The sequence below is a fragment of the Ranitomeya variabilis genome, chromosome 1 (genome assembly GCF_051348905.1).
Source record: "Ranitomeya variabilis isolate aRanVar5 chromosome 1, aRanVar5.hap1, whole genome shotgun sequence".
NCBI classification, from domain to species: domain Eukaryota; kingdom Metazoa; phylum Chordata; class Amphibia; order Anura; family Dendrobatidae; genus Ranitomeya; species Ranitomeya variabilis.
Window position 1 is genome coordinate 881141973 of NC_135232.1, and position 16374 is coordinate 881158346.

At 48.6% G+C, this 16374-nt stretch overlaps 1 protein-coding gene across 7 annotated transcripts in view; it reads right to left on the bottom strand.

Moving 5' to 3' along the window:
• CENPE (centromere protein E) overlaps window positions 1-16374 on the bottom strand; it is a 211295-nt gene that overhangs the window by 49982 nt on the left and 144939 nt on the right. For all 7 annotated transcript variants that reach the window (XM_077278140.1, XM_077278132.1, XM_077278125.1 and 4 more), the window contains 5 exons: window positions 9215-9421; window positions 8450-8554; window positions 8077-8349; window positions 2247-2351; window positions 1865-2137 (listed from right to left, as the gene is read on the bottom strand). In XM_077278140.1, the coding sequence (XP_077134255.1) occupies window positions 1865-2137; window positions 2247-2351; window positions 8077-8349; window positions 8450-8554; window positions 9215-9421 (963 nt within the window). The remainder of the gene's footprint in view (window positions 1-1864; window positions 2138-2246; window positions 2352-8076; window positions 8350-8449; window positions 8555-9214; window positions 9422-16374) is intronic.

Here is a 16374-nt window from a genome sequence, read left to right on the forward strand (position 1 = left end):
TAGGCTCCGCAGGGTCAGAGGTGGCGGGAGGTGACTGTACAAAGGCCGGATCACAATCCGCACATAACAGGGTATTGTGAGCTCGAGGCAAGGCAGTATGACAAGTGGCACATGAGGTAAAAAACACAGTGTGCTTTTTGCTAACCTTTTTGGCCTCTTTAGGGTGAGACAGTGTGCCTTTAAAGATGAGGGCCAGATATGCAGGGTATGCGCTTGCAGGGAATGGTTAAGCTCTCCTGTACAGCTTACCCCCCGGTCCTGTGCCTGTGTCCCCAGGGAGAAATAGGAGAAAATCGGCGCCTTCAGAGCAGTCAGGTCAGTGGTTTCGGCCGGTTTCCCCGCAGAAGTGCCTGGATAGTGGGCGGGGAATTAAGCTTGCGGCCTAGTCCGGCTGAAAAGCTGGGGACTAAATTTCTGGAGCCTGCCGGTGGTGCGCACTGGCGAGCCGCGACGGAGCGCCGGCTGACCGCCGCTAGCGTCCAGCCAGCGGCACCTCTCCCCGGGGACCAGAACCGCACCTTCCCACGCAGGCAGTGTGAGGAAGGGAACTACTCACCGTCACAGAGTAGGAATGCAGCCTCCATTGCGAGGGTATGAGCTCAATCCATCCTCCCTTTGTCGGGGGATGGAGAGGACCCTCCGTTCATCTTCATCTGTGCCTGCCGCAGGGGACTTACAGCTGTCGTGGGGACTACATGACGCCATCAGGTGAAGGCCTTGATATGCGGAGGAGCCCAGGAGAGGCACATAAGACCCAGAGCTCTATGTGCTCGCCATCTTACAGGGGGGAGATTGGAACCGTATAGGAACCGTCGCAGGAGAGGGTACGGGGAGGTATACTCCGCGTGCTCGCCTTTTGATGGTTCGGGGGAGAGCGGACCCTTGAAAGGAATCCGTCGCCCCCTTCACTCGGTTAATTAAAAAATAAAAATTTATGGAAAATCAAAAAGAAAATAAAAATGTTGGGGTCTGAAACAGACCCAAGTGCCTCCTACAGACACTAAGCAAGAACTGGCTGAATATTGCCCAGCGAGAGGGTGTATCCTGCAGGGGAGGAGTTAATCTTTCTGTGTTAACTTAGTGTCCTCCTAGTGGCAGCAGCATAACACCCATGGTCCGGTGTCCCACAATGAGGCGTAGGAGAAAAGATGACCAGGCCTCCAAAAGGCAAAGATTTACTGATTAAAAGATTCCATCATGGGTGTAGACACAGCTACGCACTTCAAACATCCATTGCATTCTTCAACAAAGGTTTAAGAAAGCATGCATGTTCAAAATGCGTAGCTGTGTCTACACCCATCTTTTAATCAATAAATCTTTGCTTTTTGGAAGCTGGATCATATTTTTCGTCTTCAATGCACCCTTGGCGTGGCCAAGGACGCAGTGTCCAATTACACCCCTTTAATTTGCATACTGAGCACTTAAATCAATCATTCAAGTGTGTTACCATAACTCAGTCAGTGGCTCTGTACCTCCACTCAATGTCACTACCGCCGCTGGTTTGTTGTGGCCTTCATTCTGTACCATCTTAAACAGACAGGGGTTGTGCCAACACTGAGTGGTTCTAAGCTTCTGCAATGTCTGTGCAGAGGTGTAGCGCTGCTGACTGAGTTTGGGCAAGATGTGACCAGGTGCTCAGAATGCAAATTGAGGGGGATACAACATTGCACCTGCCCCGAGCCACACTAAGTTCATATCAAGGTACATATAAAATACATTTTTCATTTTCCTTCTGGCAACTAAAACTTAATTAAATGCTGACCTAGTCAGGGAGGCCGACATGTTGTGCGTAAACGGGACAGTCTGCATAAAGGAAGTGATATATCCCCTTTTCGTACAAATTGCACAGTTCTATAAAACATACCTCCTCCTCCAGTTTTTGTCTGGAATTCTGCAGGTCATCCCTTTCTTGTGCAACACTTTTTATTTCTTTGGTGAGTTCAAGTATTATCTGAGAAGTTGCCGCTTTTTCTTTCTCAGCTTCTTTCAATTCAAAGTCCTTGCTCTTTAAGGCCTCCACAACCTGCTCCAATTCAGTAGTCAGATTTTGTTTAGACATGTCAAAAACACATCTGTCTTCAGCAGCTTTGTCCAGGATATGATTTTTTTCTTCTAATTCTCTCTCTAGCGAAGAGGACTTTGTGGAGATAAAATATACATATATAAAAAAAAACAAAACAAAACCAAGTGAGACATCCCTGCAAATATGGATGCTATTCAGCGATTTACAATGGGGAAATTCATACCTTTTCTTTAAGTAAGGAAATATCATTTGTCAGCTTTTCCACTCTATGCTTCTGCTGCTGAAGTTCTTCTTGAGCCTTTTGAAGATCATCTTGGATTTCTGTAGACTGAAGGGTGAAAAATGCCATTAAACAACATTCCTATAAAAAGATGGAAACAGCCACCCTTAAAATCAGACTACCTATATTAAAAGTGGAAAGTTTAGATGCACTTCTAATCAACCCTGCAACTAAAGGGCATATTTTGATTCAGTAACTCAAATGGCTACAGGTAAGTCCAGATTTACATATTTGAGGATTAGACACCTATACGCCTTGTGAGGCAGTGAGGTAAATCGTATACGACGGGTGTTAGATGACCCCAGGTTGTAAATAGAAACATACTGAACCCACAGGAGAGCTTTGTAATTACAACCACAGCTGTGGTTACAACGCAAAATAAAAGTGAATGTGGACTTGGCCAAGTTAATTGATGAAGTCAGATTTAGGAAAACAGGACACGGCCTTTTATTTTTGAAGAAATCTGTAGGAAGGCAGTGGGACAGATCGATCACTCAACTTTCAGGTAAGGGTTGGGTGTGTCTGTGATGGTGTGCAAGAAGCAGAGCAGGAGTTTGTGTATGCCTGTCTGTGTGAAATTGAACACAAACTAGAGCCAAAGACTAGAGCAAAGCCATTACCGCACCCGTGAGATATAAGGTGGTGCAGTTGCTAACAGATTGATATGGACGTTCTGGCTGTGAACTGGATGATAAAGGTTTGGATTTATTTTGCAAGTTGGCAAGTAACGACATTTAAGCTGAACTTTCTTGGGTCACTGTCTCATTACCGCACGATCATCAAAGTCGCTGCCTTAAATATGGTGGAGAATGCGGGGCCCGAATCTCGAGGACATTGATCGGCAGAGTTGACTCCTTCACCGACCAACGGCCCTGAACAGTCAGATGGCGAAACACCGCACCCCAGCCGAGCACGGCTGGCTTCCGTCATCACCACTTGCCAGTGAACCAGAAGGAAGGACCTGCCCTGGGAGTTGAGAGGTGACGTCAGCCACCAGTTGAGAGACCGTTTGACCCGGGGAGAGAGTCGGATCGGACGATCCAGGGAGAAGACAGACCTGTCCCACTGATACAGAATTGCTTGCTGGAGGGGTCGCGAAAGAAATTGGGCGAAGGGATTCGCTTCCAATGTTGCTACCATCCTCCCCAGAACGTTCATGGCCGATCGGAAGGAGGGAGGCAGAGGACCCTGGAGCAAGCGTATGTCCCGACGAAGGATGGATCTCTTGTCTTCGGGAAGAAAGACTTTGGTCTGATGAGTGTCGAAGAGCATGCCCAGAAAGAGGATGCGCTGAGAAGGAATAAGGCAGGACTTCTTCCGGTTGACCAGCCACCCGAAACGGGCTAGGGTGTCGAGAACGATGGACAGGCTTTAGTGAGCCTGAGAAAAGGACGGAGCCTTGATGAGGATGTCGTCGAGGTATGGAAACAGAACCAGGCCTCTGACCCTCAAGATGGCCATCAGCGCCGCCATGATCTTCGTGAAAACTCTTGGGGCGGTTGCAAGACCGAACGGCAGGGCGACGAACTGAAAATGTTCCTGGAGCACCGCAAAGCGCAGTAATCGGTGATGTCCCGGGAATATCGGGACATGGAGGTAGGCGTCCTGAATATCTATGGAACACAAATTCCTGAGCCTCCATGGAAGCAACTACTGAACGAAGGGATTCCATCCTGAAGTGCTTCAGACGAACTCTCCGGTTCAGTAATTTGAGGTCCAGAATGGGAAGAACCTTGCCATCTTTTTTCGGTACCACAAAAAGGTTTGAATAGAAACCTGTGAACCGTTCTTTTTCTGGGATGGGGACGATTACCCCGGCTTTGAGGAGAGAAGCGATGGCTGCGAAGAAACCTGGAACTAGAGCGGGGTCTCTTCGAGGTCGGGATTCGAAGAAACGATCCCGGGGTCGTGAAACGAACTCTATCTTGTATCCCGAGCATACACCTTCCCTGACCCATGCGTCCTCTACTGAGGAGATCTAGACGTCCCTGAAGAAGAGGAGACGGCCGGCCAGAGTGGGAGGTGGGCCGGGGTCTTGCGGAGAGTCATGCCGATGTGGATCTTCCAGTCCAGGACCTGGAGGATCTACCCTGGGGGTAGCGAGGACGCCAGGAAGGAGTGGGCCTAAAGGATACTGGCTTCTTCTCCTGACGTGTCCGTGGCCTCTGTTGCTGCTGTGAAAAGGAGTTTGACGCCGCCGCGAAGCGGCGAAAAGGCCAAAATTGACATCTAGGAGGAGGACGACGAGGTTTGGACTGGGGAAGAAGAGAACTTGTGCCCCCGGTGGCGTCCTTAATGATTTCGTCCAGCTTAGAACCAAAGAGATGAAACCCCTGAAAAGGCAGGCTGGTAAGGGACTTTTTAGAAGACAAATCCGCCTGCCAGGCCTTAAGCCAAACGGTCCGGCAGATGGCAACCGCGTTGCTGGATGCCTGAGCCACACAATACGCGGCATCCAGGGAGGCGGAGACCAGATATTCACCCGCGTGAGAAATCTGGTTGGCAGGTTCCGCCAGCTGTCCGGGTGTAGCCCCGTCCAGAATGCCCCGACGGAGTTGTTTGGCCCATTTGAATATGGATTTTGAAACCCAACTGGAAGCAAAGGCCGGGCAAAGACTAGCTGAGGCCGTTTCAAAGGCTGACTTCGCGAAGGATTCTATGACTATCGTTGGAATCCTTCAGAGATGCTCAGCCGGACAGTGGAAGGACCGTGTTGTTGGTGGACAGTCTGGAAACTGGAGGATCCACCGAAGGAGAAGCAGTCCAATTAGCGGTGAGCTCCGGAGAAAAAGGATATAAAACGCCAAGTCGCTTTCCTCTCTGAAAGCGTCTGGTCGGGTTCTCTCTTTCTCTGGTCATAATCTCCTCGAATTCCGGGTGAGGAGCGAAAAACTTGGAAGGTGGTTTAGCCCGTCTAAACTAAACCGCCTGATCTGCGGGTTCCGTAGAGGACTCCTTGATGCCACAGGTTAGATTTATCGCTCCAATGAGATTCTGAACCATATCCCTCATGGTAGCGATTTGGTTCGAATCCAGCTCCGAAACATCCTCCGAAGGCGCATCAGAGAACGCCTCGCCTGACTCAGGGGAGGAGGACCGGGGGGGGGGACCGCAGAGAAGGACCGTGTGGCGAGATGGAGCAAGAAAAGGACTCAGACCGGCGTTCCTGTCTGGACCTTTTGCGGCTGGAGGGCTCGGATGGAGCTTCCTGCGACCCGCTGGCTACTGCAGGAGTCTGTAGGGGTAATCGGTCTAGCACTGACACCAGTGTTTGAGACACCCGTGTTAGATCCGCCACCGATTGTGACAGAGAGGAAACCCAGCCAGGGGTGGGGGTATCACTCTCAAGCGGAGCAGCCGGGGGATCCTGGGCAGTGGGAACAATCAGGTTGCTGCAGGCCTGACAGAGTGGAGAGGACTGACCTGAGGGAAGTTTGAAGTTACAAGACGAACATGCAGAGTATTTGACTAAGGCAGAGGACTTAGAGGAAGAAGTAGGAGGACGAGTGCGGCCCCCTTTAGAGGGGACAGGGGGCAGAGGCGAGTGTCAGTCTGCAGTGCAGAGCTACTCACGGCAGACGAAAGCTGAATCCAGGTGGAGGACGTCATCTGGCTTGCAGGTGGACCTCCGTGGAAGTCTATAGACAGGAAGGCGATAAGGGCTCCTGCCGCAATACACGAGGAACCGCAGGATAAAAACACCTGATTGCACGCTCTGCACGTGATCGAACGGCGATGTGTGGCGCCAGCGAAGTGTGGGGGGGGGCGGAGTCTGCTGAGTGCCCAGGAGCACTAAGATGGCGCTGGAGGGCGGAGAATGCGGGGAGGTCGTCGGGCGGGAGAAAAGCCCGCCCGAGCAAACCAGAAGTGGCAGAGTCACGGCACCAGAAGTATATATTATAAGCCGGCGGCCGCTGGAGAGGACCGCGAGTCAACTCTGAAAGGTACGGCCGCCAGGAAAAACGGCGCAGTGCCTGTAGGGGGGCCGCACAGAGCAAGGATACGGCCGCAGGCAAGGCAGTGCGACTGCCTGTAAAAGTGCGGCCGCCGTGGAGGAAGCAGCACGGCCGGTAACCAGGGCCGCCGCGCAAACGAATCGGAGGTCTGTGCCAGAAAAAGTGCGGCCGCAGTAACAGCAGTGTGGCTGCGGCCGCAGGAAAAGTAGTGTGGAAGAGTCAAAAGAGCATGCCCTGCCCATATTTCCCCGCTCTTGTAGCAGAGAATCCGCAGAGACCCCCCAAGGAGAGACTGATAGGGAGGAAAAAGGATACTCACCTAAACATCCCACGCCGTCTGGTACTAACCTTAAAACGTGGAAGGTATTAGACGTCCATGGAGCTGGTGATGGACGTCCTTGTCTCCTCCAACCGACAGGCTCTTGTGGGCGAGTGGGTGGGGGACAGAGGCAGGACCGGACTTCTGAGCACGCTTGTGTGTGCCAGGATCTTGGTCCTGCTGTCGGATCTATGAGGATACGGGGTGGCAGTACACACCGTACTCATAGTCCGTATTGTGGGACTACAGGTGTGACTGATCACCCTGTATCCCTCTGGAAGAAAACCTGAAAGAAAAACGACGCACATTGAGGTAGATAAGGGTCTAATGAAAGACCCGTGTCCACCTCCTACTGACACTAAGCTAAACTGAAGAGTATAATGCCAGTCGGTGGGGTGTACACTGCAGATGAGGAGCTAGCATTTTTGTGCATAGTGTCAGCATCCTAGTGGCAGCAGCATACAGCCATGGTTCCTGTGTCCCCCAATGAGAGGCGATAGAGAAAGAAAAGCCATTACCGCACCCATTAGTTATATGGCAGTGCAGTCGCCAACAGCAAGGGACTGATAAGGGCATTCCGGCTGTGAACTGGATGATAGTGTTTGGATTAATTGTGTAAGTTGGCAAATAAATAAATTTAAGTTGGTCTTTCTTGGGTCACTGCCTTATTTTCCTTCCCCAAGGTGTTGAGAGTCTCCGGCTATTTTGTCAGCCTTATTTTTGTTTTTTTAATATCATTTAATTTACTTTTTTGTCTTGTGGTAGAGGCTATTTTTGGCACCAAAGTCATCAAAATGCTGAACGCAATTCATGAATTTAACGCAAAGCCAAAAACCGGAATTCCTGCCTTAAACTGTATTTTGAGACTTGGGTAATGAAAACTAAAAACATACACCAGTCGAGCACATATGGTAATGACTTTAAAGAGGCTAAAACTTTGCGAGTGCTTCTTTATCCACTGCAATCATATTATACAGCACTGTGTACTTACAGTTGCTTATTTTGCCTTTCTACCCAGTTAATTCTTTTCTCTGCTCTATGTAGAAACAGGAAGCCTCTTTTCTCTGCATTTATCATTCCCCTCTTCAACTCCTGACTCAGCTGCTCCTTTCCTTCCTGTCTGGGATTTTTCCAGTGACTCATGACTCATACAGGGAAAGTTGACAAAATGAGCAATTGTAAGTACACAGTGCTATATAACATGATGATTGCAATATAAAGAGGATAAAAATGCTGATGGGAGGAGTGCTTCTTTAAAAAAAGCAATTAATTGGGGCCCATGTTTTCATGCAAAACTAAATACTTGTGCCCTTGGAAGTAAAGTGTGAGGAGGCACTTTCAGAGCTTTTCAGGTGATATATTAGTGTGGGAGCATAACTTGATTTTACTCTATTGTTCGTGGGGAGAGGGGGTGTTTATATTAAGTGTGAAAATTGTCATGGTAGGAAAAAGGGTTAACGCAACATTGCAATAAGTTTAGATTTATTTTGTCCTTTACCAGTTTTTGCAGTTCTTCATTTCTCAGCTCCATTTTGTTCCGCTCCTCGGACGCAGCTTTCAGTTGTGCAGTGAGGTCCAATATTTTTTGGCCAGCTTCAGATCTTTCTTTTTCACACTTATCTAGAGCCAATTTTTTGGTCTCTATTTCATTGTGAAGATCTTCCCGTTCTAATAGCAGTTTCTCCTTTGACAGCTCAATAAGCTCTCTCTCACTATTGGCTTCCTTCAAAAGCAAAACCGTTTCCTGCAATTGGTTCTCAACTGAAGCCAACTGGTAGAGGGGGAAAAAAAAAAAAGTAAAAAAGACAAAGATGCTATATCATATCTGTGTAATATGAACAGAAAATATAGTATTGATACCAACACCATACCTTTTGTTCTAAAGATGCAGTTTTACATGTTAGCTCTTCTACCATCTGTATCTGCTGCCGAAGATCCTCTTGTGCCTTTCTAAGATCATCCTGAGTTTCTATAGACTAAGGAAGAAGACACAAGACGACTCAGAAACTGCTCATAATTCATAAGGCAACTTGCTGTAATTGAAGGCACCATGTCAAGATCGTTTGCCTCATTAAATAAAACACTACTAATTCATAGGAGCTCATGAGGTTACTGAACATGAAGCTATACAAATTTTGTATTTCTGCATTATTTCTTGTGGAGGTAGTTTATCATTGGTATCAGACATCCCTCAGTAGGAGACACGTAATCCCAAGGCAGGTCCATCTGCATCCCGCACGTGTAATAACATGGCCTCCGCTTCATGGGTGTGCTGCACATACACGTGAGGTCTTCAGAGTTGCCTTGAGATTACGTATTCCAGCCAGAAAGGGGAAACCACATCTGTAGAATTTGCAGAAAATAATGCAAAACACACAAAGAAAGGCATATAGGTGCATAATCAGAAAGGCTATCCCATAATATAAACTAGTAGTGGACATTTATTGGGCTAAAAACTGCTGACAGGTTGCCATGATTGGAAGAATCATCCTTAATTATTAATGAACTGTACAATGTCACAAGCTCCTGAGGCAGCGATATTAAAACGCTTACACAAAGTTTAAAAACAAAAACCAAACACCACAAGTAACAAACCCAACCTTTTAATAGGAGATCGTTCAAAAACCAATACTTGCCATTTGTACATTCTCTCCAAGGTCTTCCTTCAGTTGGTCCCTTTCTGACTGCAGACTCTGAATTGTGACCCTCAGCTCATTGCTTTCATTTGTCATAATTTCCATGTGTTGCTGAAGATGGAGAAGCTTTTCCTCAATCTTTGATTTCTCATTACTCATGGATGCAAACTGCGCTTCCATGTCTTGCAAGTTGCCGTCTTCAGTGTTCTGCAACATTTTTAATAAAAAGGTATAAAAAGGGAAATGGACATCTTGGGGATATCCTTGATGTATTGCTCCGCTTATTCGGACATTTTGTTTTTAGAGTCTTCGCTCTTGGATTCTAATAATTTTTTACCCCCAGTTATGTGTGATATATTATATAATATTATTAGCTGGGTGTAAAATGTCATCAGAATCCATGCGCTTGGACTCTGAGAACAAAATGTCCAAATAAGCAGAACAATATATCAAAAACGATTTAGGAAGCAGTTTAGCAGATCAATGAGGCCCCTCTGAATTCATAAAGCAATAACGGATATATACCCCACTAAAACGACAAACTACCCACGAAAAAAAATCTTTACATTAGAGTTTCTAAAATAAATTCCGTTTTACCACCAAAACTTATTTAAAGCCATAACATGAAAATATTCCCGTCCTGTCAGACTGCTCAGATGGGGTTATTGTGCTATTGACCAAGTCATGTAACGGGGTAAAATAGCTACTCCATTTTATCACCTATACACCCTTTGACAACTCTGGGGAAAGTTGAGGAATTAAGTTAGGCAATGTGCCCACATAGCAAAATATAAGTACTGTATATACTCGAGTATAAGCCGACCCCCTTAATTTTGCAACAAAAAACAGGGAAAACTTACTGACTCGAGTATAAGCCTAGGGTGGAAAATTCAGCAGCTATCGGTAAATGTCAAAAATAAAAATAGATACCAATAAAAGTAAAATTAACTGAGACATCAGTAGGTTGTGTTTTTGAATATCCATATTGAAATCAGGAGCCCCATATAATGCTCCATACAGTTCATGATGGGCCCCATAAAATGCTCCATATTAAAATATGCCCCATATAATGTTGCACAAATGCTGATTATGGCCCCATAAGATGCTCCATATAACAATGTGCCACACGTAATGCTCCATACAGTTCATTATGGCCCCATAAGATGCTCCATATAACAATGTGCCCCATATAATGCTCCATGCAGTTCATTATGGCCCCATAAGATGCTCCATATAACAATGTGCCACATATGATGCTGCTGCTGCAATAATAAAAAAAAAATAAAAAAAAAAATATGACACTCTTCTCCTTGCTTCCCGCTGCTCCTTAGAGTCCCATCTCTCCGCACTGACTGTTCAGGCAGAGGGCGGCGGGCACACTAATAGGTCATTGCGCCCTCTGACCTGAACAGTCAGTGCAGAGGACGCGGAAGACGGGGAAACGGTGGAACGAGGGAAGGTAAATATGAAATACCCGCTCCCGGCGCGGTCCCTGGCAGCTTATCCCGGACAGATGGTCTCCGGCAGCTTCTTACTCTGTTCAGCAGTCACTGGTACCGCTCATTACAGTAATGAATATGAAGCCCCACCCCTATGGGAGTGGAGTCCATATTCATTATTTTAATGAGCGGTACCACGTGACCGCTGAACAGGGGAAGAAGCTGCCAGCGTCGGAGACCATGGGACACGCAGGGACTGCGTCAGGAGTGCCAGGAGCAGGTGAGTATGTCACAATCTCGCTTCCCCTCACCCGCCGACCATGACTCGAGTATAAGCAGAGACGGGCACTTTCCGACCATTTTTTGGGGCTGAAAATCACGGCTTATACTCGAGTATATACGGTAGATTTTTTTCCTCATCAAATCCGCACACCCTTGCCAAGAAAAACGCATGCGGATTTTAATGCGTTTTGGACGCTTTTTTTTCCCAATACATGTCTATGGCTGCGGAATTGCAGAGATTCCGCAAAATTAATGAACATATGCTGCGTATTTTTCCGCTTAAAAAAAACACCGCATGGGCACAGCAATTGCAGAATGCAGTTAAAGGGATGCGTTTTGTTAGCGTTTCTAAGCGTTTCCACTGCGGAAAAACGCGGCGGAAACGCTTCAAAATGCATCGTGGGCACACAGCCTTAAAGGGAACCTGTCACCAGGTTTGGCCATCACATTTCAGGGATGATATACGGCATTCTATAATGCTGTAAATTTGTCCCCAATCTGCAAGAGAAGAAAAACAGGGACTTTTTGTACTCACCATAAAATCTCTTTCTTGGAGCCTTCATTGGGGGACACAGGTAACCATGGGTGTATGCTACTGTCGCCAGGAGGCTGACACTATGCAAAAAAAGGAATACACCCACTGACAGGCACCACGTACATCAGTTAGTGTAAAAGCAGTAGAAGCAACCAAACACAACATATGTACTAACACAACAACAAAGGCCAAAAAGTGGTACAAACAAAAGGAAGGTGCTGTATCCCCCAATGAAGGCTCAAAGAAAGATTTTACAGTGAGTACCAAAAATCCCTCTTTCTTTTTAGCTTCATTGGGGGACACAGGTAACCATGGGACGTCCCAAAGCAGCCCCAAGGGTGGGAAACAGAAGGAACGCAAAGACAAAAACATACTTAAGCTGCCTGGTGCGTAACCGCCGCCTGAAGCACCTTCCTTCCCAGGCCTGCTTCAGACGAGGCATGGGTATGAACCTTGTAAAACCTCTCAAAGGTGTGCAATGAAGACCAGGTAGCAGCTTTACAAATCTGTAAAGCCAAAGCCTGGTGATCAACTGCCCAGGATGCTCCCTCGGCCCGAGTGGAGTGAGCCTTCACCCCCGGAGGAGGCAGTTTGTCCTGAACACGGTATGTCTCCAGTATTCCGAACGAATCCAATGGGCAATAGAGGACTTAGAAGATGGGAGCCCCTTAAGACAACCTTTAGAGATGACGAAAAGGGCATCGGATTGACGAAAGGAAGCAGTCCTTGAGAGGTAGACTCGGATAGCTCTGACCAGATCCAGCTTGTGGAGGGACTTCTCCAGGGAATGGACTGGAGAAGGACAAAGAAGGAAGGACAATGTCTTTGATGTGAAATGAAGAGACCACCTTAGGCAGGAAGGAAGGAACAGGCCTGAGAACTACTTTGTCCTGACGTAGAAAAAGGAACGGTGGAACGGCAGGACAATGCCACTAACTCAAACTCTCCTGATGGACGTAAAGGCGACTAAGAAGGCAACTTTCCAAGACATGAGAGAAAATGAAATATCAAGAATAGGCTCAAAAGGAGCGCACTTGGAGAGCTCCAAGGACAAAGTTAAGATCCCATGGATCTATAGGAGGAAGATAAGGAGGTGCCAGGTGGGCGACTACTTGAAGAAAGGTCTTTACCTGGGAACCGGATGCCATATTTCACTGGAATAGAATGGACAGAGCAGAAACCTGCCCCTTAAGAGTACTGAGCGATACACCAGAGTCAAGACCAGCTTGAGGCCATGCCGTTAAACTCAGAAAATGAACTCTGGTGGAAGAGGGGACCTTGTGTGAGAAGATCTGGATGATCTGGAGCTTCCAGGGAGCGTCCATGAGCATGCTCACCATCTCCGTGTACCAGGCCCGTCGTGGCCAGTCCAGAGCCATCAGGATTACAGGGGATCCCTTCTGCCTTTATCTTTTTCACATCTCTCGCAATCAAGGGGAGCGGCGGAAAAAAAAATAAGGCAGTTGGAATTGTGACCACGGGATCACTAGAGCATCGCAACCGATGGCCAGTGGATCTCGGGACCTGGCAACAAACAAAATTGCCATGATCTCCAGGAGATTGATGGGGAGAGCGGCTTCTTGGGAGTTCCAGCAGCCCTGCGCTGTGTGATCTAGAAAGACAGCTCCCCAACAGAATAGACTGGCATTGGTGGTGATGACCTGCCACCGGAGAAGAAGAAAGGACTTCCCTCGTAGGACTGAAGTTGCTAGCGTGCACCAGGTCAGGGACTGCCTCACCTTGAGAGGCAGAAGCACGGGACAGTCCAGGGAGACAGACTTCCTGTCCCAAGCCGACAAGAGGGCCAGCTGAAGAGGGTGGGTTAGGAACTGGGCAAACGGAAAAACTTCCATGGCGGTGATCATCTTCCCCAGAACTCTCATGCAGGACCACAGCGGGAGGGGAGCTGGTCGCTTTAGGGTGCGGATCCCCTGGCAGAATGATGAAAACTACTCCTTTGGAAGGAAGACACGGGCTTGGGTCGTGTCGAACCTCATGCCCAGGAACACCAGGTGCTGAGCTGGGGTCAGGGAGGACTTCTATGTTGACCATCCAGCAGAGCTGGACCAGAGGGTCCAGAGTGATCTAAAGACTCTAGTCGCAGTCTCGGCGGGACGGCCCCTTGATCAGGAGATCATCCAAGTGAGGAATTATGAGAATTCCCTTGGAGGGAAGGATGACCATGACAGTTGCCATGACCTTCGTAAACACTCTGCGGGCAGAGGCCAGGCCGAAAGGAAGGGCCGTGAACTGATAATGATCCTCCTGGATCGCAAACCGTAGGAATCGCTGATGCTGAATACAAACAGGAATGTGGAGATAAGCATCCTGAATGTCTACAGAACAATGAAATTCTCCCGGTACCATGGAGGAGATTACAGAACGTATGGACACCATACTGAACCGGCGGGTCCGAACATGACTGTTCAGTCGCTTGAACAGTCTTTTTTCGGGACTACGAAGAGATTGGAGTAGAACCCTGAAAACCGTTCGTTTCGGGGTACGATTACTCCTGAGCATAGCACGGAAGAGACGGACTGAAGAATCCTTGGGGCCCGAGACGAAAAGTCTACAGCCCTGGAAGGCCAGACCAGTTAGGGACTTTTTGATGGTGGATCTGCATTCCACGCTTTCAACCAGAGGATGCGGTGTATAGCCACGATGTTGCTAGAAGCTCTGGCAAAGCAACCTGCTGCATATAAGGAAGCGGTCAAAAAATATTTGCCAGCATGGGCAATCTGATCTGCCATCTCTTCTGGAGGAGCTGTTGCTAGAACACCCTGACGAAGCATTCTTGCCCAGGCAGACATGGACTTTGCCACCCAGGTGGAGGCAAAAACAGGGCAGAGGGAGGCGCCAGCTGCTTCAAAAGCGGACTTAGCCAAGGATTTAATCTGTCTATCCATAGAATCCTTAAGAGATGCACCATGTGGTAGAGACAGGACTGTCTTGGAAGACAGGCGAAAAACCGGCGGATGTACATTAGGGGATTCTGCCCATTTACCAACGAGGTCTGGGCTGAAGGGATAGAGAATATCAAGCTGCTACCTTCCTGGCAAGCTCTTTTCAGGGTGTTCCCAGTGTTTAGATAAAATCGCCTCAAACTCCTCGTGATTAGGGAAAGTCTGGGAAGGACGATTTACCCGTTTGAAGGAAAGTGAGTGCTCCTGAGCAGGTGCCTCATCCTCCTTTACGCTCAAAGTTTGGGTAATTGCCACGATGAGGCTACTGACCATATCCTGCATCTTTGAGGTCTGGTCGGCATCACTCTCAGGCTGGGAATCCACATCCGGCCCAAAAGCCACCTCCGAGGAGGGGGCATGGGGAGAGGAGTGCATCCAGGAGGATGTCGATACAGCAGGTTTTCCCTGTGAAGGTTGCGGTCAAGTGCGTGCAAATCACCATGAGAGGCGTTCGGAGAACTGGTGGCAATAAATAAATGTGGAAGACGCTCGAGGACCTGGACCAGGGACTCTGAAACTTGTCAAGTTGGAGACTGACTGAGACATGGCAACAGCCTACTCCGGAAGGGAGTGCTCTCATCCCGGGCGTTAGAGAGCTCCAGCGGGGTAGACATGGTGGAGGGACTGCAGGACAGGCAGAAATGGGAGGGCTGGCTTGAAGACCACTTCTTTTTGCAGAGGGCACAGGTAGTGAATAACAGTGGGCTTACCCTACGTTCACACTTGCGTACCGGGGCTTTGAGGAGGGCTGCGTAAGTCCTCTGTTAACCCCCGCCTACTTCTGTATGCGTCCTGCGTACCTATCTTTTACATTGGGTACGCAGGACATGCGGATGCGTTGTTTTGACGCGCCAGCCAACCGCACGGGAACGCAACTTGTGTTTTGTGCAGATGGCGGGTGCTTCAAAAAGACGCATCCGCATACATCCCAATGCCCTGCGTATCCAATGTTAAAGATAGGTACGCAGGATGCATGCAGAAGTAGGTGGGGCTTAATGGAAGAAGTGCTGAAGTGGGCGTGGCTTACCGGAGGAAGTACGCAGCCCTCTGCAAAGCCCCGATACGGAAGTGTGAACCCAGCCTTAGAGGGGCAAGAATAAGCTTCTCTAGGGTTGGGCGTAAGTTGAGCTTGGGGATACTGCTGAGGAGGAGCCAAGACAAAAAGAAACAGAGCCTATCCGATGCCAGCAGAGAAAGCTGTGTCCCCCTGTGAGCAGAGCGTCTGCAGAATGTGGCTTTCCCCCATGTGCAGAGCGTCCTCTGGTCTGTAGCCAGTGCACAATACGGCGGCATTGTAAGCCAGATGCAGTCTCGGCTTGTCCCATGCATACTGAAGCCTGCCGGCCAGTGAAAGGAAGAGCTATTATCCTATTGGCTGACACGCCGGGGGTGTGAACCACCAGGGAGATCTGCCGGCGAAAACCAAAGTACACCTGCGACTGGCTGCCACACCGGGGGCGTGCCAGCCAGAAAGGGGAAGCTCCGTGATAGGAGCGAGAAAAAAGTGCAGAAATAGCTCGCGCTGCAGGGGGCGTGGCCAACATAAGAGGATGAAGAAGCCTCTTATTGGCCAAAAGAGCGCATGATTTAAACGTGCGGCGGAGAGGATTAAGGCTATGTGCACACTTTGCGGGTGACCTCTGCGGGTTCTCCCGCAGCGGATTTGATAAATCTGCAGGGCAAAACCGCTGCGGTTATCCCTGCAGATTTATCGCGGTTTGTTCCGCGGTTTCCGCTGTGGGTTTCCGCCTATACTATTGATGCTGCATATGCAGCAATATGCAGCATCAATAGTAATGTTAAAATAATAAAAAAAAAAGTTTATATACTCACCCTCTGACTTCCCGATCTCCTCGGCGCTGCATCCGGCGGTCCGGTTCCAAAGATGATGTGCGAGAAGGACCTTCGTGACGTCACGGTCATGTGACCGCGACGTCACCG